Below are 27,224 nucleotides of genomic sequence, written 5' to 3' on the forward strand. Positions count from 1 at the left end.
AAACAGGCAGAGCTCACTGTGTTGACCCTTGCTGTCACGTTGAGCTCGTTGTTCAGGCTGATCCCCAGATTTCTAGTGTTGTAGGAGAGTGCAGGTGCTGATCCTAGTTCTCTGAGCAACCAGTTGGTGTACCGCAGGGAGTACCTGTTTCCGAAGACCAGTACTTCTTTTTTGTCAGAGCTAAATTTCAAGCAGTTGGTTCTCATCCATTCTGCTACCGAGATCATGCAGTTGGTGAAGTTGGTTCTGGTGGTTGGTGCCTTATTTGCCATGGACAGGAAGGGTTGTGTGTCGTCTGTGTAGGAGATGAGGGTGAGTGAACCCTTGAGATCTGATGATGATAGAAAGCAGGGCCATGTATATGTTGAACAGGTTAGGGATGCAGAATGATCCCTGGGGGATTCCCCATATTTGGTTCTTGGCCTCTGATGTGAAAGGTGGCAGTCTGATCCTTTTGGTTCTTCCCGTGAGAAAGAAGTTGATCAATTTGTGTTGGTCCTTGGATGCTGAACACGTTGAGTCTTCTGATGAGTGTGTTGTGAGAGACTGTGTTGAATGCCGCTGAGAGGTCGAGCAGGGTGATGGCACCAGTTTCTCCTCGATCTAGGATGGTCCTGATGATGTCAGTGGCTGCGATAAGTGCCATTTCTATGCTGTGGTTCTTTCTGAAGCTTGATTTTATGTTGTCCAGTAGATGGTGGAGCTTGAGGTAGCATATGAGTTGTTTGTTGATCTCCTTCTTCATCAATTTTGCAGGGAAATAGGGCAGTAGTTGACCATTTGGCTTGGGTCGGCTAAAGGTTTCTTGAGGAGGGTGTTGACTGTAGCACACTTCCGGGAAAGTGGCGGAGGTGATGTAGGAGTTCAGGATGTGGATGAGGGCTGTGCTGATTGTTGATGCACCGAGGTTGTAGATATGGTGGCGTATGGGTCTGTTGGGGCCCCAGAATGGATGGTCTTCACCAGTTTCTTCATAATTTCTTAACTGTTGAGAGTCTTCCATTCAGCCAGGTGGTTTTCTTGATTAGTGATGGGCAGGTTGTCGATAGGTTTGTGGGATCCGGTTGGTGTGCAAAGTTGTAGTAGATGTCTGCGCTTTTACAATGGAAGTTGGATAGGTCATTTTGAGTGAGGCAAGATGGCGACCGTCACGGTCGTGTGAGCTAGCTGCTCTGCCGGACCTCGCGGACTTTGCCGTCTTGCACTAAACTGATGGCTGAAATCTGACGGAAGGACACAATTACCTGCCGAGGAGAAATTGCTGCCGCCGGTGAACCTGGATGCGGCAAGCGGACACTTTTTTTTACCGCTATCGGTTCTGTTCTTGCTATCGGCAGGAGCGGGATAGCGAGGCAGCAAGTCCGAAAGCGGTTGCTCTGTGCTCTGCGCCGGCTACGGAGGGCGTGCCTAGCTAGACGGCACACCTGTGCTCACGGCAGCGCGGGACCCAGAAGAATCGGAGAGCGGAGCTGAGCCGAGCTGCTACAAACAAACACCAGTGGAGACACGGTCTTTTTCTTTTCTTGACGGATTACCTGGCCAATATAACCTGTAAGGAATGGCTCCTAAGGGGCGAAGGGGCCGGGGACAGACTGCCCCTGGGGCTGAGACACAGGGAGAGTGCCAATATCCGAGAGGGGAAAATGTGGTTTTAACTCCACTGCAGAATACCTCGAGTAGAGGCAGCAGCCGAGCGGAGACACCGGCCAAGGAGCCTGAAAAGGCTGGAAGAAGTAATTCGCGACAGCCTGGTAAGGAGCCGGAGAGTGCATTGCATGAAGGTTCTAAGACTGCTAAGACTGCTAAAGGTGCTAAAGGTATTCCTGAACTCTTTAATACATTAAAAAAAAGGAACTTTTAAAAGGTACAATGAACAATCTAAGCCAGGAACCTGATAGTGGTAATGCTAATGTGCATGTTGAATCTGTGGAGCCTAGGATACACCGGTAGAGGCTAGACAGGGGTCTCAGGGAGGCTGTGATACTGCGCTGAGCGAAGAGGCTCAGCTATATACTGATGAAGGTGAAGGGCTGTGCGAAGAGAATCAGATACAGCTGTCTGAAACTGATATAGTTCAAGAGCCTGTGGGCAATGCTGGTGATGCTGGTCTCCCTGATGGTAATACCCCCGACAGACATGTTGAGAGTATAGACTCTGCAGATTTTTACTCTCTATCAGAGCATTCCATATCATCTACGAAGGATCTTGCTCAGCATTATGCTGAACAGATGAGCATGGCTGAAGGAAGCTTGGATAGCAGCTATGACGCTGCGGAGGGGAGCTCTGAGCGAACGGAGGGACAGTCTGGGCAAACTGTTCGCGGGCTGCGGATGACACAGGATGAGCATTACGAGCAAACTGGGGCTGCCTCACAGGCTCGTGAGGAGCAGGGGGATGAGATATCACTAGAGCTTATCTACAAGACTATGATGAGACACGAGGAGCACAGACAAGATAGCCTAAGAGTGCAAAACTCATGTAAGAAACTACAAAGCTCAGTTAGGCGGTTGGCTAAATCTCATGCGGATTTTTTGGCCAGAGTTACTGAGGCTGAGACGCGTATATCGACTTTGGAGGACGAGGTAATACAACAGAAGAGGATCATAGCCGAACAACTGACCCATAAAGAAGAGATCAACTGGAAAGTCATTGATTTAGAAAATCGCTTGAGGAGAAATAATTTGCGATTTCTACAAATAGCGGAAGGAAAAGAGGGTACAGATCCTCGCGGCTTTAGAATTGAGCTTCTTAAAAATTCATTTCCAGATTCAACCAGATGGGATTGGGATCGAGAAGTTGAAAGAGCGCACAGATTTCCTTTTAAAATACGATCAAATAATCTGGAACAGCGCGATCAGAGACCAAGAGCTGTACTAGTGGCATTCAATAGCTTTTTAGCGCGAGAGGAAGTATACAAGAAGGCAAGACCGGATAAAAAAATGTGCGCACTTGGATGTGAATACTTTGTTCGCCCGGATCTATGTAAACAAACGGTGGATTTGAGATGGCAACTGAGACAGCTTATTCCTCTTTTTCAATCCAAAGGAGCTCAGGTCTATCTTATGTTCCCTGCCAAAATGAAAATTGTGTATAAAGAGCGTACTTACTACTTCACAACAGCACTGGCAGCTAAGACTTTCTTGGACTCCGTGTAATTGGATTCTGGTATTGTACAAGATATGTAGTGAAAAGTGTACATAATGATTATACTATATCTTTAAAAAATTATCTAAGAGCTGGGTAATTATGTATACTGCTTAGCCCTCAGGCCAGTTGGAAGACGTATATGAACACTTTGTGTTGTTTTTTTTTAATTAGCATTAAGTTCGCGGGCGAAGGTAGGGAATGGGGCAAGCTTGCAATCAAGAGGACCATAAGTCCTAACGCCTCAATTAAGGGCTGGGGAGGGTCACTCTTGTTTGGGGGGGGCTCTGTGGGTGGCACAGTGGGGAGGTGTAGGGGGGAAAAAGGGGAAAAATTGTTCTTGGGCACAGCGAACTGAAAAGTGAGACGTCTAATTGTGACTTAGTGTCGGCATGGAGTATTATGCTTTTTGATGTATATGAGTTTTTAGAAATGATCTGGATCTTGAATATAACTCGAAATACAAGAATAAAGGGAAATTTATCTAGAATGTTTCAATGGCAACTAAACGCTTAAGAATTTGTTCTTTAAATGTATCGGGACTTAATAATGTGAATAAAAGGAAGAAAGTCGCTGCTGAATTGAGGTATATAGGACCTCATATAGTATGCATTCAGGAGACCCAATTACCTTGGTCTAAGAGATTGGTTTTAAGAGAGTTGGGATACACACTTGTAGTCGATACGGGTCAAACTAGTATGATCAGGGGTGTAGCTATTATGGCTAAAGGTAACACTGTGGTAATAGGCAAAACTTTGGCAGATAAAAAAGGTAGATGGGCAATAGCTGAAATAAGTGTAGATGGTAAGAACTTAACTTTTTGTAATATTTATGGTTCAAATTTAGATGACATGGAGGTCTTAGTGGAAATGAATATTGAGTTAACTACCTGGGCCCAACCTATAATCATTTGTGGAGATATGAACATAAATCTGACCAATATTGCTATAAAGGAAGGGCGGGCTATGTATAAAGGCCGTAAACCAAAAGTATACAAGGCATTGGTAAGCTTGGCACAAGATCATGGCTTGGTCGATGTATGGGGGCAATTAAGACCACAAGATAATGGTTACACGTTTTATTCCCACCCACATAAAAAGCTAGTCAGACTTGACTATTTTTTTACTCCTGTTTTAATCCCTACAGGTGCAATTATTTCTAAATATCCTAGAATATCATCTGATCACTCCCCGTTATTATTAGAGATTGACATGGAATTAAATAAACCTAGACAAACTAGCTTTACATTCGATAGGAAGTTAATTTTTAATGAGGAGTTTCAAGAACATATAAGAAAATGGATGAAATTATATTTTGAAGAGAACGAGGGATCCAGTTCACAAGGTATAATATGGGATACTTTCAAAGCTGGATTTCGGGGAGAATGTATAAGCTTTTCGTGTAGGGCTCAGAAAAAAGCGAAATTAGAATTAGACAGACTATACGATCAATTAATCCGTTCTGAAACATTATTAATGCAGGAGATAACTAACAAGGGGCCGGGGCTAATTAAATTGGAAGATAAAGTAGCCGGGGACAAAGCGAAAATAACAGGTATCTGGTCTCAGGAAAATGCTAGGAAGTATCTTGCATCAAAAATGGATAGACACGAATATGGCGAAACAGTTGGGAGAAGGCTGGCGACTCAATTACGTATTAAAGAGTCGGCTAGGAATATTGCACAAATGAGAGATTCTATAGGGGCGGTACAAACGACACCACAGGAGATACTTAATATTTTCCAACAATTTTATTCTGAGTTATATGAAGGTCCACCTGGTCCTGTATCAAACTGGGACACAATATTCGCCAAGGGCTTAAAAATGGTGGACTCAACTGTTTCTTTGGGCCTAGAGGATATAATCACAGAGGAGGAGCTGGATAGGGCTGTTAAAAGCTTAGCAAAGGGCAAAGCTGCTGGCCCCGATAGGTTACCCAGCGAAATATATATACAGTTTTATCAGGATATTAAAAAAGAACTTCTAAAAACAGTGAGGGAAGCTCAGGTGGGTAATCCCTCAGGAACATGGGCAGAAGCTACTATTGCTGTATTTTGCAAAAAAGGTAAACCAGTAGACCGTGTTGGGTCATATAGACCGATCTTGTTGCTAAACTCTGATACTAAAATGTACTCTAAAATTTTAGCTAATCGGTTGTCAGATTGTATTACTATTAGTATCATTGCATCAACATGGATTTATTCCTAGAAGGGGGACGGTAGAACATGTAAATACAGTTATTTCTCTCTTTGATACTGCCTCAGTATATAAGAACGATCTAGCGCTGATTCTGCTGGACGGGGAAAAAGCGTTCGATCGGGTACAATGGGAGTATCTCTGGCAATTAATGAGCAAAATGGGATATGGGGGCAGATTTATAAGAGCAATACAGTCTTTGTACTTAAAACCTGTAGCAAAGATATCAGTTATGGGACAACTCTCTGATAATGTTATTATAACACGAGGTACGCGGCAAGGCTGCCCCTGCTCTCCCCTTTTATTTGCTCTTTATATAAACCCTTTTATTGAGTTGTTGGGACAGAATATTTTGATTCCTCCCTATAAAGTTCAGAATTTTTATTTTTCGGTGTTTGCATACGCCGACGATATAGCAGTGGCAACAACTAATCCTGCAACAGCAATTAAAGAAATTGAACGATTAGCACAGACTTTCGGTCTTATAACAGGTTATAAATTGAATGAGACTAAAACTCAAATTCTTTGTTCTGATACAATTACCTGGGCAGACAGTAGGGTGGTTAAAGAAGTGACGTATCTAGGAATTTTAATCAGGGCAAACATGTCGGAAATAGTGCAAGCTAACTGGAACACATTAATGGCCAAAATTACGGCATCCTTGGATAGATGGGAAAGATTGTATTTAACTATCATTGGAAGATCAAATGTGATAAAAATGAATATACTACCAAAGGTACTGTATTTGTTTAGATCGATACCTTTAGAAATTACTAAAGATAAAATACAGGACCTGCAAGCTAAATGCGGGAAATTCATATGGAGCCCGGGGAGGCCTAGAAGGGCAATGAAATACATGACGCTGCCAGTTTTAAGGGGAGGAATGGGGGTACCTGATTTTTTTATTTATTATGTCACTTGCTTTTTACTGAAAATTAAAGTTCTAATAACAGGTGTTAATGAAGCGGATGACCCTAACATGTCAAATATTTTTGAAATACAGCTTGGGATAAATGCAAAGCTTATTATTGTAAAGGAAATTGATGGGAGTTATTTCAAGCGAACAAGGTTTAAGGTAATCATGGGGGCTTTTAAGGTCTGGAAATGGTTCATGAAAAATATGGATTTATCAAGAGTGTCATATTATACTCCACTTAATGCACATAGGATCTTACCAGGCATTTTTTTGATGTAATGTCTAATAAGTTGCAGCAGAAAGGTATTAAGACGCTAGGACATCTGGTTAATAAGAATGGGATGTGCAAATCTTTTGAAGAGATCAAGGACTAATATTCACTGCCCAGATGGTATTTTTTTAAATATCTCCAAATACGGGATTATTTAACTCGCCGGGGTGGGAAACTGATTCAACACCAAGTCATTGAAGAAATTAGTAGATCAGCCAAAATTGGAGTGATTTATCAATCCTTGATCTCTGCCAAGAAAGATGATTTAGAAAAAGTGCAGCTGAAATGGAGAGAGACTTTAGGAGACTCTGAGATTGATGTAGAAGATCTTCTAATTTTGTCGAAGGAGGGGCTCATGTCGGCGAATTTGAAAGCTCCGTTTTTTAAGTCATTATGTGATTTATATTATACACCCAAGCGAATGGCGAAATGGGTAGTGGGAAGTCAAGGCAAATGTTTTCGCTGTGGTGAGGAGGACGCCGGAGCGATACATATTTTTTATTATTGTGTTAAGTTAAAGGGACTCATTGAGCATCTGGAAAAATTCATCTCTTTAGTGATCAAAACTACGGTAGTTATTTCTCCAGCAATGATGCTGTTAGGAAAAATTCAGAAAGACAATAATTCGGAAACACTTTTTCAACACCGGCACTTTATTTTTTTTGCTATGACAGTTGCACGCCTTTGTATCGCCAGTGAATGGCTACAGGAAAAACCACCGGACTTTCATCAATGGCGTGCTAAAATGTTGAGTTTATATAATTTGGAGTGGAGTTTATTCTCAATCAAAGGATCAAGGAAAAAAAGACTGGGCATTAAAATCTGGGGTGCCTTCCGAGACTATTATGAGTCATGAGTCTATCTCTCCTGAAAGTTAATACAATTTGGACTTTACTACTGGACAACGTATTTGTTGAATGTAAAATTGAGATTTTGTTTGCAGTTTGCTGTGCTGAGAACAATAAATATTTTTTTTTAAAAAAGGAAGTTGGATAGGTTATCACACAGTTCTTGACATGGGGATGATGTTGACTGATGTTTTGCTGTGTTGGAGTTCCCTTTGATGCGTTCCACTTGCACTCTTTTTTTGGTGTCTTTGTTGCTGATGCTATTGTCTGACCACTTTCTCTCTAGCTGTTGATTCTTTTCTGTTTGTTGAGTTTGATGATTGCAAGGGAGACTGTGCATTTCTTGATCTAATTATTGAATTTGTTTATTTTCTTGTTGATCATAAAGTTGCTTTGGTCTGTGCGAATGGTGTTGATCCAGTCTAATTTTACGATTTTGCCCCAGCTATGGTTTGTGTGTTGACTTGAAGTGTGTTGATTTGGAAGTAGATTATGGTGTAGCCGGTCCTATGTGAAGGGTGACTGAGGTTGGGTTGAACTTGATGCCATCAAAGGTGGTGAAGATGGGGTCCGGCGATGTGTGTGGGTTCTGTGACGAGTTGGGTTAATCCGATCTTAGTTGATGTCATTGTGTATTGTCTTGTGAGTAGCTATGACTTCTGTCTGTGGCTCGTGGAACTCTATTTCATTTGAGTCGTTTGCATTGAAAGTACCTGCAAGTGTTCCACTCTTAACAGCCCTTTAATTGTTTTTGCCTAAAGTTTAATTATTTTATAATAAGCTGCAAAGCTCCACAGTAAGGTACAACTTTGGATAATTACTCAGTAATACATGTTTGAAACGCGACGTTGTCCAACTTATGCTGCTGTGGGCAAGTGAAATAAATGTACCTTTCCTAATAACCTTTCTGCATCTTACCAATTACGGAATCTGTTTACTCCTTTATAGCAAGGTCTCAGAAGAGTGAAGCGACATCTGGAATCCAGAGAGTAACAAACAGAGACCGAATCTCAACAGAGCAAACTGCCTCGAAATTCAGAGACAAAGAGGACACACCTCACACCATGGAGCCGAAGTTAAAAGGTGGGGTGAGTTCAGAAGTTAGATCAGCATCTCCCGAAGAAGGCGCACTCCTGGTACGAAATCAGAAGGGCTTGAAAGATGGGCTTACTCTTGGCAACGGAATCAAAATGGCTGACGGTGCAACGGAGCAAAATCGAGCACATTCTGAAAAGGCAACATCACGTCATAAGCCAGCGTCGTGCATTTCAAAGACGAAGCTGCAAAGCTTGCCTACGTTCAGCTGGCTTGATGGCCTGTCAGACTCTGACTCGGACCGGGCTTCATTTCAGACACGAACCAGGCAGGCGAGATGTTTACCCAACCACCTTACAGCAGCGCCAGCGACAGCCGCATCCGAGAGAAGCTCACGGTTTGATATTCAGGAAACTCCGGTAAGGGATGAAAACCGGCCAAGTGACTGGAGCGCGTCGAGCGAGCTTGAGAAAGTGGACAGTAACTCGCTGGCACTGCTGCACCCTGTGCAAAGAGAGAACTCTGTGAGGAGCGCAGACGCACAAGTTCCGCCTTGTAGCCCCTCTGGGCAGCCTTTAGCAGCCGGCTTCTTTTTTACGAAAGATGAAAGTGTAGGTCTGTTTGACAGGCAAACCCTGCCCGAAGTGAACAGCCCAGCGCATGCAGCGAAGGAAAACACCACACATTGCAGTAACGAGCATTTAAGTGAAATTACTAGACGCGATAATCTTCACCTGATTTCTAATCATTTAAGATCAGATTTCTTAATAAAAAGCAATTCCAAGCCGATTGCAGAGGTAACAAAAAACTGCAAAACACATTCCAGGAGATTGCTCTTTAATGTTGGCTCTGGGCAGCAAGACAGTGGGTTTGATAGCCCGCTGACACCTTTTAATTCCTGAAGATGCAATCAATTCGTTCTATTGGTAACGAGAAGGGTTACGCTGCGTTATTTTGCTGCTTTTTTATGTGTGAAAAACATGTTAATGCAATTTCAAATATTTATATGACCTGTCTCTGTTGTAAATGTTTCTCGTTTTTATGCATATGTATATTTGTGTGAAATAATCTATTTTTATACTTTGAGACCATTTTGACGTGCAATTTTGTATTAATATATTCAAATAAAAATTCTTTAACTTGAGCATCCTGTAACGTTAACAAAACTGATAGATTCAAGGTACACAAAATGAACAGCATTCGTTCACTGCTATTCCAGGTGCTACTTTAATGATGTTACTACTCTTCCTAAAAGAAAATGAATTTGCCTAGGGTAGTGCAGTGGACATGTTAACGATTCGGTTGAATTAATGATCGTGTAAGTAACGCTAATTTTGTTTTTGTTCTTAAACATTTGTACAGTGTTTCTTAGCCTTGACGGCTATGGGAAAAGCTCCACCTTGCATCAGTACCTGGGAGCCCTTCCGGGGTGTTTATTTGGGAGGGTGTTGAGTGTAGACTGTTGTGGAGGTTGTTGGTGCAGGTGCATGAGGTTCAGACATATGCTCCAAATATGGAGCGCTTAAGCGCTCAATGTTGTAAGAGTAGGCGCTGTTATGCATACCTACTACTTCATTTATTTGCATAAATCAGTGGTTCTAAACCTTTTGACTTATTTGGGACCCCACTACATCATTACTGGAATCTCGGGGCCCGCTGAATAATTACTGGAATCCGGGTCTGTGCGTCCTAATGCATTTTTATGATTTGTATGTATGTATACTTGTAAAGCGCACTATCACCTTTCAGGCATCCTGGCGCTGTATACCGCTGTGGAACACTTCCTGGCTTTCCCTGAGAGATGCTCCCTACTGGGCACCCCCAAGGTGAGGCCAGGCATCCTAGCGCTTTCCGGGCCGTTGTGGAGATTAAGCAAGCTATTGCCCAGAGTTGCAGAGTGGGACCCATGATTAGAGTAGGCACCTAGGCGAGAATTATCGAGTCCGTGGACATTTTGAGCCCAAGACCCTGCCGCGTCGGGAATTGAACCCTGGTCCCGGGCCAGACCTCTGCCTCAGGGTCTGCCGCTCTAATCGGTGAGCCACACTTCTCCAAAGAGAAGCCAAAACAATACACAAAAATACAGAAACAAGTATGTACTAAATAAATGCTCAAATATTCAAATATTTTGTTTGCTTTACAATCAAATATAGAATTTTTTTTACACTTTTCAATTTTGCTACCTTCTTTGTATATCATTTATTAATTTAATATAATTTACATTTGTAAAACAGCTGTGGACCCTCCGGGGTTCTCGGACCACAGGTAAAGAACCACAGCATTGCTCATACTCTAGGTATTGGGAGTATAGTGTTGGGAAGAGCCATATTCTCGAAGTTCACCTCAAAAGTTAAAACAATGGTAGTAAGGGATTGGTACATTAGAAGTACTCTTAATTTAAACCAGCATTGGCAAAGCCAATAGGTCTGGCCTTGGCTTGCTGGTCTTTTTTTGTTCTTTGTTGGTAGTATATGCCAGAAATTAAAATAAAAGAAGCAGTCTAAAAGTGTTGGTCATATTCTTGCAATTAAAATATTAAGCTAAAAATAATAATAATCAAAAATCTTTTCAATATAAGGTTTGTTTTAATGTACATTAAATGGCAATATGTTTATTGATGCAAACAAAAGCAACAATTGCTTTTAATTAACTGTAACCTAAATACATAGTTAAAACACACAATTATGGGGGGCGTGGCTAAGAGGGCGAAGATGGCGGACGTGGCTTGTTAGAGCTCCCGCCAGCCCGTTATCTATCCGAGTGTTTATCCTGGCCTCCGGACCCGAATCTCACCCCACACCAGCGGCGAAGGTTGCGGCCAGCGAGGGGTGTCCTCCGGTGACAGAATCTGGGCTGCCGGTTCCCTGGTGGTGAAGATAGCGACGGCGGCATCCCAGGGCCTACACACATCGTGGGCAGCCGGGGCCTCGATTTCGGCGATCCCTGGCCGGAAGCTTCTGGTATCGGCTGGCTGGCGTAGCGGCGAGGCCCGTGATTCGGGGTCAGTGGAATCTGCAGTGCGGCGAAAAGAGGCGTATCAGAGCCCCACGGAGGTGGGGAGTGTGCCGGTGCCAGCGGAGCGCTGTGAGGGGACGTGGCCTGCACTGAACTCCAGAAGCCGGGGACTCGAGTTTGGCGACCCCCCTCCACAGAAGGTAATGCGCGACTGAGGCAGGAGCCGGGCGGCAGCGGGACGGTTGGTGGAGAGGGGCCCCGAAGGGTGACCCTGCACACGCTGGCCCGGGGGTATATGAACCTATCTGGTCTCCTGGTTTGAAGCCCTCCAGTGACTGATCCCCCGAGAAGGGGTGCCTGCCCCCTGGTGCGAGAGAGTGGAGAGGGGTGCGCGCGCCATATCTCAGGGGCCCCGAGCGGACTGTGGTGAAGGAGGAACCCGACTGGAAGGGGGTGGTACTGGAGCTGTCGGGGGGCCTCAATTAACTGCCCTGGAGTGTCGAATCGAGGGGTGGGGGACCCCCAGTCGTCCGCTGTGTGTGCCTTGGCAAGGGACGGTCGAGGTGGGAGCCGATTGCACCGGGTGGGTAGACTCCTGACCGGAGCTGCGTATGGGCCCACGCCATCTGCCTGGGGGCTGCGGAGCCATTTGGGAGCGGTGCCCCTGTGTTGTGTGGATTACCCCATAGAACCGTGCCTGCGTGGAGGCTCCCCCCCCCCCCCCCCCCCCCGTGGAGGACTGAAGTGGTCGGCAATAGTGGTGGTGACGAGGACGACTGGCTTGGATTGTTTTGTGGTGGACATTGGTGACGCGAGATCCATCGCGGAGAAGGCTGTGACAGATACGAAGGCAGGAGCCCCGGACCGCGTCGGACCATGACCCGAGGGGGGGGTGGGCCTGCCAAGCAGGGACCCATAGAAAAATTTACAGGTCCAAGTGGAGGTTCCGGGGCTGCTGGAGGTCAGGGGTGGGGTCCTGCAGGGGTGTGCAATTTAATAAAATAGCTAGTTGTCCATGGGACAGGTAGCTTCATAAATCTGCTTGTCCTGTAACAAAATCCACTTGTCCCTTTGGTGCCATATAGTGCACCGTCAAATAATGGCAGCAATCTCATTATGAAAGAGCTCTGACAATGTCCCTGGTTATGTCCGGCTCATAGTATAGACGGATTTGAATACTAGCAAATCCCTTATTTTGCATCCTTTCTGCAGATCTACATGCTGGGGTTGGAGGTAGCAGTAAGCAATATTTACAGGGTTAGAATGCTCTTTCAAGTCTATGCAAACCTACTAACTTCCATGTTTTGAGGGCTCTTCTTTCAACCTTTCCAATACTGAGAAAGTTTGGAAATGTACTCCTGACAATAGTAACATTTCTTTGAGGGCTGGGAAAAATGTGGTTAGAGGAAAAGTAAACTTGTAAACACTCAACACATTTTCACAGTGGTAAAACTACACATTCATATTTGCTCATGTGAAAGTGCAATTCACAAATCTTTTTTAGGAGTACGATTTCCTGGCCTACTTAAGGAAATTCATGAAAGACGTAAATCTGCATTAATGCAAGGACATACGTGACTTTCTTTAACAATTGAGCTTTAACCAAGAACTTTTGTTTTAATTATAATGCTATCTCTATCTATCAGCTGGCTTCACTGTGTGTAACAGCATTCTGCTCTTTTACAAAGAGAATATCGGCACAAAAAGCCGTATTGTTCAGTGCCAGGAACTACTGTGGCAATGTGGGCTTTTTGAGAACAAAAACAGCTGGCTGTCTAGAAAGAACGTGCTGGCAAACAGCACCACACTCACCTGATAAGCTGAGGTAGACTAAGGAGCATAGTGCAGGCCAAGTGCGTAAGCAGAAAATTAAAATACACCCCACTTTGAACCAAAGCTCTTATGCTACCAAGCAAGTGAAGAAAGTCATTGCAACCCTCTCTAGAAAAGCTCTCGTCTTTCCCATCCAAGCATCTACCCATTCATCTTTTCATTCGCCCACTGATATCTACCATTTCACCTTTACATTGTCATCCATTCATTCTTTCATCCAACAGCCTCTCACCATTCTGTTTTTCCATCCAACCGTCCGCCCACCCATATCTGAACCTACCCAACCATCTCCACACCTATACATCCATCTATTGCAGCTACCAACCCATCCTTTTTCTCACCCATCCTTTTTCTCAACCATCCACCCACCCTTTCACTCCTTCCATCCACCCTCCCTTTTACTCATCCATTCATTTATCCATCCTTCCGCCCACCCATCCATCCTTCCACTCATCCATCTTTCCTCTCACTAATCCATCCACCCTATAACCCATCCATCCACACTTTCCTTCATCACATCCGTCGTCCATCCACCATCCCGGTCACTCATCCATCCTTGCATCCATCCTTTCACTCATTCATCCATTCATCTAGTCAGACACACTTACACTCACTCATCCAACCACCCTTTCACCCACACATCCTTCCATCCTTTCACTCACTCACTCACTCACCTGCTCTTTCACATTACTTATCAGCCTTTGTCTGCTGAGTTGTAGACAGAAGAGGCCCATTAAGGGCTGCACCCCCACTGTAGCTGCTACAATGGGGGATTTGCGACACCCTTCTCCAACCCTATCCTTCCATCTCTAAATCTATCCATCAAACTCATCCATTCCTCCTTCCTTTTATTCATCCCTCCCTCCATCCATCCTTTCACTCATACATCCATGCTTTAACCTCATCATCCTCCTTTTCACTCAGATATCCATCCACATTTGCACTCATCTTCCATCCATTCATCCTTTCACCCCATCCATCCTTTCACCCCATCCTTCCTTTCACCCCATCCATCCTCCTTTCCACTCATATATCCAGCCTCCCTTTCAGCCATCCCACCATCAATCTGTCCTTTTGCTCATCCATCCACCCTTTCAACCCCTCCATCTATCCTTTCACTCATCAGCCTTTTCACTCCACTATCCACCCATCAATATATTCATCCATCCATTTATCCACCCAGCGTCCTTTCCACTGAGCCACCTACTTATCCATCCATCCGCTCACCTATCCTCCACCCACCCATCCACCCACCCACCTACCCACCCACCTACCCACCCATCCACCCACCCACCCATCCATCTACTCTTTCTCTCAGCCATCATTCCACCATTTCATTCAGCCATCCATCCTTTCACTCATCCATCCTCGTTCACCCCATCCATTAATTTACCCTTGCATTAATCCTTCTATCCTTTCACTCACCCATTCTTACATCAATCATTAATCCATGCATCTATCCATCCACCCTTTAGCTCACTCACACACCCTTTCACATTAATTAGCCTTTGTCTGTGAACCTGCAGATGAGACGCCTATCAAGAACTCCGTAGCTGCTACAACTGCGTGTTTACAGTTCCCCCTGGAGAAGGTGCACGTACAGAAATAGGTGTGGGCATGAGGCCTGCATGAAAGTCCCATGGGGAAAGTAAGGAGATGTAATGTACGCCCTGGATGATATAAGATATGAGAGGCCAAGAGAAGGGGGTCAGGGCTGTCAGAGATGGCGGCGGAGGGGGGTTAGCAGGTATAGGCACCGGGTAAAACATAAGGTGTATAGGAAAGGCAAAGGGGGGTGGTGGGGTGCACGAGCTGCATGAGAAGGGAAAACAAGGTGTTTTACAGTAGTTCCTGGATGTGAGGACGTGGAGGAATCTTGGGGCCGTAAGAGGCCCAAGGGTGAAGCACAGAATAAAAGGCAGGGATCACAAGTTCAAGTCAGAGCGGGGGCCAAGTGCTGCAGGTGTTCTGGAGCTGCAGAAGCTTGATGTTTGTCTCATGCGCAAAGTAAATGAAAGGACCAGGAAGGGGCCCACAAGCCACACAAGAGCCTGATAGTGCTGTGGATGTACATGCTGGGGTCGGAGGTAGCTGCAACTTTGAGCTTTGCTCCATCATGTTCTTCTGCTCTGGGGAAAGTGAAAGTGCAGGCCCTAGCTTTTGCATTCGTCCTTTTAGTGCCAATAAACTGCTCCGAACTACTTATTAACTGGATGTGAACAACAGAGTTCAACAGCTGTGTATCGGATTACTGTAGGACTTTCTACTTGTCCTTCGGACAAAATAGAAATTAAAACCTCTTGCCCTTGTAAAAAATCTAGATGTCTCGGGCGTCGGGAGATATGAATTCCCCACCCCTGTCCTGACAACGCGGCGCTCATGGCGGCCATTACCCAGTCTAGAGACATGCTGGATGCCAAGATTGGGGCGGTCGGGGCAGACGTGACTCTATTGCGCCAAGACCTGCGCAACGCAGTAGCACGGATAACGGAGACGGAATCCCAGATCTCGGTTGTGGAGGATGATGTGGGGACACTGAAGCGGAAAATGGCGGCGATGGAAAACATTCAACGAGGCCTGGCACTCCGGGTGGAGGATGCGGAAGGGCGGGCGCGCAGAAATAACCTTCGTTTTGTAGGCTTTCCGGAGGGCTGTGAGAAGGGACACATGGAACAATTTCTGTCCCAGTGGCTGGAGAGTTGGCTCCCCCCGGATGTCCTATCCCACTGCTTCGTGATTGAACGCGCCCATAGGGCCCTGACGCAGAAGCCGCCGGCGGGAGAGAGGCCAAGACCAGTGATTGCTAGACTTCTGAACTTTCACGACAGGGACACGATACTGCGGGAAGCCAGGGCCAAAGACTCCCTTCTCTTTGAGAATCAGAAGATCATGATTTTCCCCGACTATACCAGGCTTGTACAACAGCAGCGGCACTCCTTCATCGCTGCCAAGGCGAAACTTCGTGGCCTAAAAATCCAATACTCCCTGCTCTATCCAGCTCGCCTTCGGGTGGTCTTTCAATCCCGCACCCACTTTTTTGACACGCCGGAGGAGGTCTTCAAATGGACCGACGAAACAGTGAGCGTCAGGCCCCATGCTCAACCTGGACTGAACCCGGGACGCTCAAGAGACTCATCGCAAGAACGAGGGGACCAGCCGGCCCGGGCCAAGAGGAACAGAAGGTCTCGATCTAGGAAACGTTCTGCTTCGAGGAGTGGGTCTCCCACGGTTGCGCCAGGAGCCACCAATCAGTCTGGAAAGGGCTGATAAGATACATTGGAGCTGTATGTTCTGCTGTGGATGCCGCGGGCTCCAAATGGAGCGGAGCTATGACTGTATACTGTACTGTATAGTTGTTTGACTGATGCTCCTATCGACGTGGCATATATGCTTATCTGTTATTGAGTGCGGGGTGGGGGTAGGGGTCCGGGGTGCGCCTACATAGGGGCTACCTGCCTCCTACGTTAGTGGGAGTTGTTAGGGGAGGGGGGGGTTCCTGTTGTTGCAGGGAGAGTTGGGATCCATTGGTATGGTTGGCCTTGGGCGCTCTGTTTTGGGCCCGAGGTTACCCATGCCGCGACAGATACTTCAGAGTTCTATTAGGTATAGGGGTGGGGGGCACAGGTGGATGGAGGGGTGGGTCTGGGAGGGGCGGGTTGGGGATGAGGAGGGGGGGTTGTTGTTAAGGGGCGTGAGGGTGGTTGGGGGGGAATGCACGTGATTTCTGATGCTTTGCCAATTACTGTGATGTGTGCTCGGGCGGGGCGCTGGGGGTCGGGGGGGGTTCATGCCATTTGATTATGGCTGACACACCGCCGTCGGGGCTCCCTAGGGAGTCCATGCGAGTGATAACATGGAATGTGAGGGGGATGCTCGATAAGATCAAACGGGGGGGCAATCTTGCGGTGGGGGAAGAGGGAGGCTGCGGATGTACTTTTATTGCAAGAAACTCATATGATGGGGACGAAAGTGCTTAGCCTGCAGAGGTTTGGTTACCAGCAAGTCTATCATGCTGGATTCTCAAGGGGGTCCAGAGGGGTTGCTGTATTGGTGCACCGCAGGCTGGCATACGTCCATGAGAAACAATGGTCTGACCCACAGGGTCGATACATTTTTGTTAAAGGGAAGATAGGTACTGAACCTGTGATCTTTGGCAGTGTGTATGCCCCTCCCCCATTGCAATGGTCCCTGGCAGAGAAATTGTTTGCGGTGTGGGCGGACATTCCGGAGTCCTTGGCTGTGCTGGGAGGTTATTGGAATGACGTGATGGACGCATGTGTGGACCGTCGGAGATTGCAGGAGATGTTAACAACAGCTGCCCCTACCCGATTGAATGCTATGATGGAGGGGATGGGCTGGGTGGATGTGTGGCGCCATATGCATCCCAAGGCGCGTGACTTTACATACGTGTCGGCGGTGCATGGTTCGTTCTCGCGACTGGATTATGTGTTTGTGCCCCATGCGTTCCTGACCAGGGTGTGGGAGGCAGGGATACTACCTAGTGGGTTGTCAGATCACTCCCCGGTGGCCGTTAGGGTGGGACTACAGAGGGCACGTCAGCCATTCCGCTGGAGAATGTCCTCATGGCACCTTCTACACCCAACACCTGCGAGGCGCGATCGCCCATTTTTGGCAGGAGAATTTGGTAGAGGGGATGGATGCAGTTGTAGTTTGGGAAGCCATGAAGCCCACCATAAGAGGGGTGGATATTGCATGGTGGGCGGCGGCGCGCCGTCAGCGTCGGGAGGCCATCACTGAGGCAGCGGAGTGGGTAGATATTCTAGAACGGCAGTGTCGGGGAGACGGAGATGAGGTGGCGGTGAGGCAGCTCCTGCAGGCACAACGGTCATATGCCTCTGTGTTGATGGACGAGGCTCGACAAGCGTGGCTAGCCACGCGGAGCAGAATCTATCAATGGGGGGACAAGTCCTGTTCCATGCTCCATAGGCTGTGTCAGCGTACCCTCCAGCCAATTACACTTCCGGGCCTCACGGACGGGAATGGTATGGTAATCACGGACCCGGCGGTTCTAGCGGCGAGGTTCGCCCACTACTATAGGGAGCAATATGCTCCACGGGACTGCCTCTCGGCAGATGCGATTGATAGATTCATTGGGGACTTGCCGCCGAGGGCGGTCTCGGATGAAACCAGGAAAGCACTAGACCTTCCCCTAACGGCGGAGGAACTTGCCGAAGCTCTGGGACAGCTTAACACAGGGAAGGCACCTGGACCGAGCGGCTTCCCATGCGAATTTTATAAAACATTCCATCTCCAACTGGGGTCCCACTACCGTGCTGCGCTGGAAGCGGCGCGGGCGCCGGGTAGATTGCCTGCTGACTGGCGACACGCCGAAGTAGTGGTCTTTCAAAAGCCCGGCAGGCCCCCTGACAGGCCAGATTCCTATCGCCCAATCTCCTTACTCAATATTGAAGCCAAGCTGCTGGCTAAGGCCCTGGCGAACCGACTCCTTCCATATGTGACCGACCTGGTCCACCCGGATCAGGCTGGTTTTATGCCACGTAGGGCGACGAGGCATAACATCAGGCGGGCGCAGGCGGCAATCGCTGCTATGGGGGCCAAGGAGGAACAAGCGGCCCTACTGCTAGCAGATATCGATCGAGCCTTTGACTCGGTCGGTTGGAATTACCTGTTTGCGCTCCTGCCGCACCTGAACTTGGGCCCGGTGTTTACCTCCTACGTTAGACTGCTCTATACCGATATCACAGCGTCTGTGCGAGTCTCCGGGGCGGTTTCCGAGAAGTTTCCGATGGGCCGTGGGACCCGACAGGGTTGTCCGCTCTCCCCATATTTATTTGCGTTAGCAATGGAGCCTTTGGCCTCTTGGGTTCGAATAGACGCGCAAATGCGGGGCTTTGAATGGGGTGGAGGCCTTACCGACAGAATTGCACTATATGCAGATGATGTCCTATTCTTTCTAACGGATCTGCGCAGATCGGGCCCCCGAGTATTAGAAATCATGCGTATCTTCGGGGAAGTCTCGGGCATTTGTCTGAACCCACGTAAGTCCACGCTGTGGGTGTTGGGGGGAGGGGTAGTGACAGACCCATGGGCTGCGACGCTGCAGGTGGCGGCCGGGGGATTGAAATACCTGGAAGTGTTCCTCACCGAGTCCGCGGACGTCGCGTGGGAACGCAACGTGGTACCGGTGTGGGAAAAAGTCCAGTCGGATATCAAGACTTGGTCTCGGATGCCTCTTACCATCTTTGGTAGATCGGCGATCTTCAAGATTGTCGCGCTTCCGCGCCTCTTGTATCAGTTGCAGAATCACCCTCACCTCATTGTGCCCCAGTGGTTTCGTCAGGTTAATTCTATCCTGAGCCGTTTTCTCTGGGCTGAAGGAGCGGCTAGGGTGGCTTTGCGGATGTGCTTCCTGTCCACATACTGTGGTGGTCTGGCTACGTCAGATCTGTTGTCTTATTATCAGGCCTCCCACCTGTTAGTACTTAACGAATGGTGGTATGGGGACAGAGGAGACCCGGCATACGCCCTTGAGCGCGCATTGATGGGCGACAATACGCTGCACACAATCCTATATTCAGCCAAGTTGCGGCGCGGGCTGCCATGTACCGCGCAAGTGGTATTTGTTGTCTGGCGGCAGACGCTGCATCGTATGGGTTGGTGGGGCAGATTGACAGCAGAGACTCCGTTGTGGAAGAACGGGAGATTCCCCGAACTGGCCTCGCTACAGGGGTTTGGTGGATGGGACACAATCGGGATCTCGTCGCTGGGACATGTGCTAACCGGAGTCACCCTCAAGTCGTTCCAGGAGCTCAGTGCGGAGTTCCAAATGCCCAAGACCCAATTCTTCCGCTATCTGCAGCTTCGCCATGCACTGGAGCCTAGCATTGTAGGACTGGAGTCGTTGCCGGAATTCAGCCCAGTAGAGGCGAAGGTCTTCATGGGCGACCTTGGAGATAGGAAAGTGTCCAAAATCTACCAGACGCTAGTGACGCACTGTTCTTCCTCCCTGCTTCCCCTGAAGGCGGCTTGGGAGAAAGATGTTGGACCCTTGGACGAGAATGATTGGAGGGAGGCGCTAGAGTCCCCGAGAGGGACGGCTATAGCGATAAGACTCAGGCTTATTCAATTTAAATACATACACAGGGCCTACTATACCAGGGAACGATTGTGGAAGGCGGGATTGATCGTGTCTCCGGAATGTCTGCGCTGTGGAGTTGAGAGGGGCTACGCTGCTGCATTCCGTCTGGTCTTGTACTGGCCTGAACAGATGTTGGAGTGGTGTTTGGGGATGTTTGTCGGAAGTGCTGGGATGGGATCTACCCCGCACCCCCCGCTTAGGGCTCCTTCATGTACTGGAAGGTATAGGGGGGAATTTATACAAGCGCCACCTGCTGCTCCTGGGCTTGGTTGTCGCAAAGAGAGACCTAGCATGGGCGTGGAAGAAAGTCAGAGCCCCCCCGCTGTGTGCATGGAAGGCGGGTCTGGACTACTTCATGGGGTTGGAGCGCCCAGTGTTTGAGGCCAGCGGATGCCCCCGTAAACATTATAAAATCTGGAAACGGTGGGCGGAGTATAGGGGGTTACTTCTGGACCCTCCGGCGGACCTAGAGAACGATATACAGGTGGAGGAGGACCCTCGGGCCTAGAGAGTTGCGCCTTTTTGAGCACACTATAGTCGAACACTGACAGCTAATTGTGATCACGTGCAAAGGGTTAGGGAGGGATAAGGGGTGGGTTGAGGGGATGTTGGGTGGGTGGGGTGAGGGGGTGGCGGTCGGTTGTGTTTTCCTCTTTCATTGCTTGAGCTATGCAATATTACTGAAATGTGCCATGATGTGTGGTGGTGATCTCCGGATGTGGAGAGCCACGTTCTTGCTTTGCCTAATCAACCAATAAAATTTGTTGTGAAAAAAACACACAATTATGAGTAAAATATAACAACGGATAAAGAATGGAAATACAAAAATTGGCAAAGTAAAGTGATGACCAGCTACCTGTGGCACTGAAGTGCACTTTTTATCTGATGTAGACTTCTAGCTGAATATTCCTTAACTTACAATGATCCACAAGTGTCAGACTGGATCCAGAAATTTTCAGCAGTACCCCTGCGCATGATAGGTGCTTCTTTCGACTCTGCACCGTAAATTACGTATCCGGTAACCACATAGACTCCACCTCGACGCACTGACGTCAGTTATTTCCTTTCCACACCAGATAGCAAAGATCTGTGAAGAGTTATCCCTCGGTCACTTTCTGATAGCTTTCTTTTGACATTTTGTCGACCATTTTTTAAAGGAAATTCTTCCTCCTGCTGTGACAGGGATGTCTCCCAAAAACACGTCTGGTTTCAAACCATATGGCGCTTGTCACAGACAGATGTCTGTGACTGACCATTGCTTGGTATGTCTATGGTGCCTCAAAAAAGACCATGACTCGAAGGCCTGCTGCACCATGCAGCCGAAGTCACTGAGGGTGTACTACCTCATGCTCCTCACCACCAAGATCCTAGTTGCGTGCAAGGAATTTCTCGCGGTGCGCATTCAATGGTCGTCATCCCAGTCAAAGTAGTCATCAGGTAAGTCGCACAGAACGAAGTATCTGTCTAAATCTTCGGACAAGACAAGTGAGTGTCTGTTCTCCAAGTCCCTCTTCTCCGCGCTTTGCTGAGCCAGAGCGACCCCGCCCAACTGCCTGAGTTATATGAGGCTATGTATCACAACTGTAGGCGGCCGACCACTCTGGATTTGGGCCCAGATCTTTGGACTGGGGTGAATGTGTGACATTGATCCACATTCTGTCCATCATTGTTGTGTTTGCAGGTACCGCTCTAAGTGTACTGGGGATGCTCAGACGTGAGTCCCAGGGACTCCACACCACTGGAATCAAGCTAGCCGGGCTGATGAGAGGTGTTACCTCGAAACCGGGCCGGTCCTCGGATGCTTGTTTCCGTTCTGGGAAGGACATGGCTTTTGTAGTTCGGACTGGACTGTTCCCATGGGGCACAGGGTCAACGCTGATTTGCATATCGCCATTGTCTAACCCAGGGTGGTGTGGAGTGGAAAAACGATGGATTTGGGCCCAGATCTTTGGACTGGGGTGAATGTGTGACATTGATCCACATTCTGTCCATCATTGTTGTGTTTGCAGGTACCGCTCTAAGTGTACTGGGGATGCTCAGACGTGAGTCCCAGGCACTCCACACCACTGGAATCAAGCTAGCCGGGCTGATGAGAGGTGTTACCTCGAAACCGGGCCGGTCCTCGGATGCTTGTTTCCGGACTGTTCCCATGGGGCACAGGGTCAGCGCTGATTTGCATATCGCCATTGTCTAACCCAGGGTGGTGTGGAGTGGAAAAACGATGGATTTGGGCCCAGATCTTTGGACTGGGGTGAATGTGTGACATTGATCCACATTCTGTCCATCATTGTTGTGTTTGCAGGTACCGCTCTAAGTGTACTGGGGATGCTCATACGTGAGTCCCAGGCACTCCACACCACTGGAATCAAGCTAGCCGGGCTGATGAGAGGTGTTACCTCGAAACCGGGCCGGTCCTCGGATGCTTGTTTCCGTTCTGGGAAGGACATGGCTTTTGTAGTTCGGACTGGACTGTTCCCATAGGGCACAGGGTCAGCGCTGATTTGCATATCGCCATTGTCTAACCCAGGGTGGTGTGGAGTGGAAAAACGATGGATTTGGGCCCAGATCTTTGGACTGGGGTGAATGTGTGACATTGATCCACATTCTGTCCATCATTGTTGTGTTTGCAGGTACCGCTCTAAGTGTACTGGGGATGCTCAGACGTGAGTCCCAGGCACTCCACACCACTGGAATCAAGCTAGCCGGGCTGATGAGAGGTGTTACCTCGAAACCGGGCCGGTCCTCGGATGCTTGTTTCCGTTCTGGGAAGGACATGGCTTTTGTAGTTCGGACTGGACTGTTCCCATGGGGCACAGGGTCAGCGCTGATTTGCATATCGCCATTGTCTAACCCAGGGTGGTGTGGAGTGGAAAAACGATGGATTTGGGCCCAGATCTTTGGACTGGGGTGAATGTGTGACATTGATCCACATTCTGTCCATCATTGTTGTGTTTGCAGGTACCGCTCTAAGTGTACTGGGGATGCTCAGATGTGAGTCCCAGGCACTCCACACCACTGGAATCAAGCTAGCCGGGCTGATGAGAGGTGTTACCTCGAAACCGGGCCGGTCCTCGGATGCTTGTTTCCGTTCTGGGAAGGACATGGCTTTTGTAGTTCGGACTGGACTGTTCCCATGGGGCACAGGGTCAGCGCTGATTTGCATATCGCCATTGTCTAACCCAGGGTGGTGTGGAGTGGAAAAACGATGGATTTGGGCCCAGATCTTTGGACTGGGGTGAATGTGTGACATTGATCCACATTCTGTCCATCATTGTTGTGTTTGCAGGGACCACTCTGGAGCACCTTTGAGCCCCATGGGTTTGGGAGGGTCCCCTACTGGATTTCCGCTGGCAAGTACACCCTCTGCACCACTGGGGCCCATGGATCCGGTTCCGGATCCAGAGCTGTGCCGCCACAGCTTAGACCCACATCTTCTCTGTCGCCTGCTCCTGTGCCAGCGATGACACCATCCCCATTGTCATCGGCTCCAATACCTAACAGGCCCAGTGTCGTCTGGAGCTGTGCCTTCGAGGTCGGAGCCAAGGCCTTATGTCTGACAGACCTGGTACAGGGGATGAGTGGAAGGGGATGGCGACCCTGATAAACCTAGCCACCCATTAGATGATACAGAGGACACCTGCTATGAGGATTTGGTGGATGCCAGTGGATTAAACACCTCACCAGACACTGGCTTAGTCTCTTGTAATTTGGCTATGGCGGAGGGGGCCTCTTTCGCTGTGGTGACTGCCCTCTCCAAATCCTTACTCCCCTTTAATGAAGCCCTCACTGACATCCTTCCTGGGCCCTGGTCCAAGTCCTGCAAAGGGGTTCCTGTGCACAGGACAATTGTCCACCACACATGCCCCACTCCAGGGGACCCACTCCACAGAGCATGACTGTCCAGACCTCTACTTCCAGAATCAACCCTGGCGCCTTCCCTTCCACTCTTCCAGATTGGGATCCAAGAAGATGGATACCTTTGGTAAGAGAATGTTCTCTTCTGCCAGCCTAGCACTGCTGTTAGTGAAAATCGTGTCCCTCTTGGACCGTTATTCCCATGGTTTCTGTGACTCTGTTGTGCAGTGCTGTCAATGGTCTTGTATGAGGTCCGAGACATACTTTCTGTCTATTGCCCACGGGAGAGATGCAGCAGAGTTCACCATCTATTTTGGTCTGGATATGACCGACTCGCTGGGCAGAATGATTTCTTCGTCGATGGCCTTTTAGGGCCATTTCTGACTACTGGATTTTCCGGGGATGTACAAGCATTGCTTATGGAAATGCCCTTTGACGGTTCCTGTCTCTTTGGAAAAAGGTGAACTCAGCACTAGATCGCTTTTAGGACTCCAGAGCAACAGCAGGTCCTTGGGCTCCTATGGCCCTTTGCAACCCCCATTAAGCCTTTCACCCCTTTTGTGGCCACGGAAAGGGCATCCAACTTTGTCGGTTCCCTCCAAACCACCACAGCCAGCAGGCTTCTACACCTTTTCGCACACCTTTTCGTTGCAGAGGATGAAGTTCCCACAAACTATGTGGGACAGGGAGCCAGCGGTCGGGACAGTGCTCCTCTCCGCAGCAGCCACAGCCTCCAAGCCCCTTTAGCTTTCCCACCTACCATCATGGGCATCCACTGGAGGTCAATAACATCAGATAGTTGGGTGCTACAGATTGTACAAAGGGGATACTGCCTCCCCTTTGTGGCTGCCACTACACCCATGCCACCCACTTGCGACCAAATGAAGGAGGACCATTTTTCCAACTCTGCCAGAAAGTGCTGCCTCTTTTGGCGAAGGAAGCTATAGAGAGGGTGCTGGCATCAGAAGTAGTGTTACAGCACACAAATGATGGACGCGACAATGCAAACATTCTCCCCCAGTCAAAAGATCTGGGTTAAATCCATTGTTCTTTGGACCCAGCCAAATGCTAATCAGTCTTGACTCTGTGCGCCGTGGGCATAGTCCAGACAGAACTGCCAGGCCAGGTCCTCCCTGGACCGGAAACAAGCATCCTGGGACCGGTTTCAGGGTAAGTCACCCTTTTCAGCCAGGCTAGCTTGAATCCAGTGGCACAGTGAGCAAGGGTCCCACGTTTGGGCATACCCTTCCCACTTAGGGCAAAGAATGCTACAGCAAACAAATGATGGATGGAATGCTGACAATGCAAACATTCTCCCCAGTCAAAAGATCTGGGTTAAATCCATTGTTCTTTTGCCCACTACGCCACCCCAGTTTGGACCCAGCGATATACAAATCAATCTTGACCCTGTACAGCTTGGGAACAGTCCAGACCGAACTGCCAGGCCAGATCCTCCCTGGACCGGGAACAAGCATCATGGGACCAGTTTCAGGGTATGTCACCCTTCTTTAGCCAGGCTAGCTTGAATCCAGTGGCACAGTGAGCAAGGGACCCACGTCTGGGTATACCCATCCCACTTAGGGCGAAAAGTGTTACATCAACAATGGATTTAACCCAGATATTTTGACTGGGGGAGAATGTTTGCATTGTCAGCATTCCGTCCATCATTTGTTTGCTGTAACACTTTTCGCCCTTAGTGGAATGGGTATGCCCAGACGTGAACATTTAGCTTTTCATTGGGTCTGTTGAATCGAAAAAAGGCAAGGTGATGCAAAAAGTGACCATCAATCAATTGATTGTACTCTGCTATGCTCTAGCAAAACAGCACCCGCCTGCAGGCTTGCGTGCCCATTCCACCTGGGCTAAGTCTGCTACTACTATGTTAGTGATCGAGGTACCTGTCCTGCACATCTGCAAAGCTGCCACAGGGCGTCACTTTATTCATTTAAGTAGCAGTACTGCAACAGCCAGGCCCTTCAAGACGGGCATTTTGCCCATTTGATCCTCCAGGACTTTCTGGTTTGAGTCTGGTCGCAGACTTACGTCCAGGGAGGTATTTTTGGGTATCTATTCCAAAGTGAGGAACCTACCAGAAAAACAGGTTACGCAACATCCACCGATGGATCTCCAACTGTGCCGAACTCTGGCTCCCCTGAAAAAAGCCTCAAGCAAATGGCACCCCAAGAAAGCCAACTGGTTCTCTCTCACCCTTCACGAATCCATATGTAAATGGCTCAAGAAGAGGCGGAGGAGCATAACAACCCCAGAAGACCACTCAGCCTTCAAAACCTCTATCACCACATACCACAACCGCATCAGAACACCAAAGAAAGCGTCCCTCCAAGAAAGGATCAGTGGACTCAACAGTAAAGAACTCTTCGCCGTGGTCAAAGAATTCGCCAGACCCAACACAGAGACAGCAGACATCCGTCGCTCCCAAAACCTCTGCAACAAATAGGCACCTTCTTCCCCTGCAAGATTTAGGAGATATACACCACTTTGATAGCCAGGTCCCTGCCACCTCACCCACAACTAACCCACCCAACGACACCAGGCCCCAGCAGACCCTCCTCAGCTAAACTCCACTCACTGCGGACTACACTCTCAAGATCATGAAGAGCATCCACTCCAGAGCACCCTCAAGTCCCTGCCCACACAACATCTTTAACAGAGCTGGCACCAGCATCGCCCCTATCTCTGCTGCTCCATCAACTGCTCCATCACCTCTGCCATTTTCCTGGTAAAACGCAGAGATCAAGTCTTTGCTGAAGAAACCCTCTGCCGACCCGACGGATCTCAAGAACTTCAGACCCATTTCACTTTTCCGCTTCACAGCCTAGGTCATAGAGATTCCATTAACTCCCAACTCTGAGGTTATTGAAGCGAATCACATCCTGGATCCCTCCCTATCCGGCTTCCGAACAACCATAGCACCAAGACCACAATCCTCGCCACCACTGATGACGTCTGCACCCTCCTCGACTGAGGCGAAACTGCAGCCCTCGTCCTCCTGGACCTCTCAGCCGCCTTCAACATCGTCTCTCACCGCACC

The 27,224-nt window shown here is 48.4% G+C and overlaps 1 protein-coding gene across 3 annotated transcripts in view; it reads left to right on the top strand.

The window, feature by feature from the left end:
* Nucleotides 1–27,224, top strand: part of CEP152 (centrosomal protein 152) — a 1,079,595-nt gene that overhangs the window by 799,424 nt on the left and 252,947 nt on the right. For 2 of the 3 annotated variants that reach the window (XM_078684802.1, XM_078684801.1), the window contains exon 29: nt 8,323–9,546. In XM_078684802.1, the coding sequence (XP_078540928.1) occupies nt 8,323–9,311 (989 nt within the window). In that variant the 3' untranslated portion in view covers nt 9,312–9,546. Of the gene's footprint in view, nt 1–8,322; nt 9,547–27,224 lie in introns of those variants that run through there. The other variant, XM_078684803.1, reaches the window with a different exon arrangement.

This window comes from Lissotriton helveticus, chromosome 3_2, assembly GCF_964261635.1.
Source record: "Lissotriton helveticus chromosome 3_2, aLisHel1.1, whole genome shotgun sequence".
NCBI lineage: Eukaryota > Metazoa > Chordata > Amphibia > Caudata > Salamandridae > Lissotriton > Lissotriton helveticus.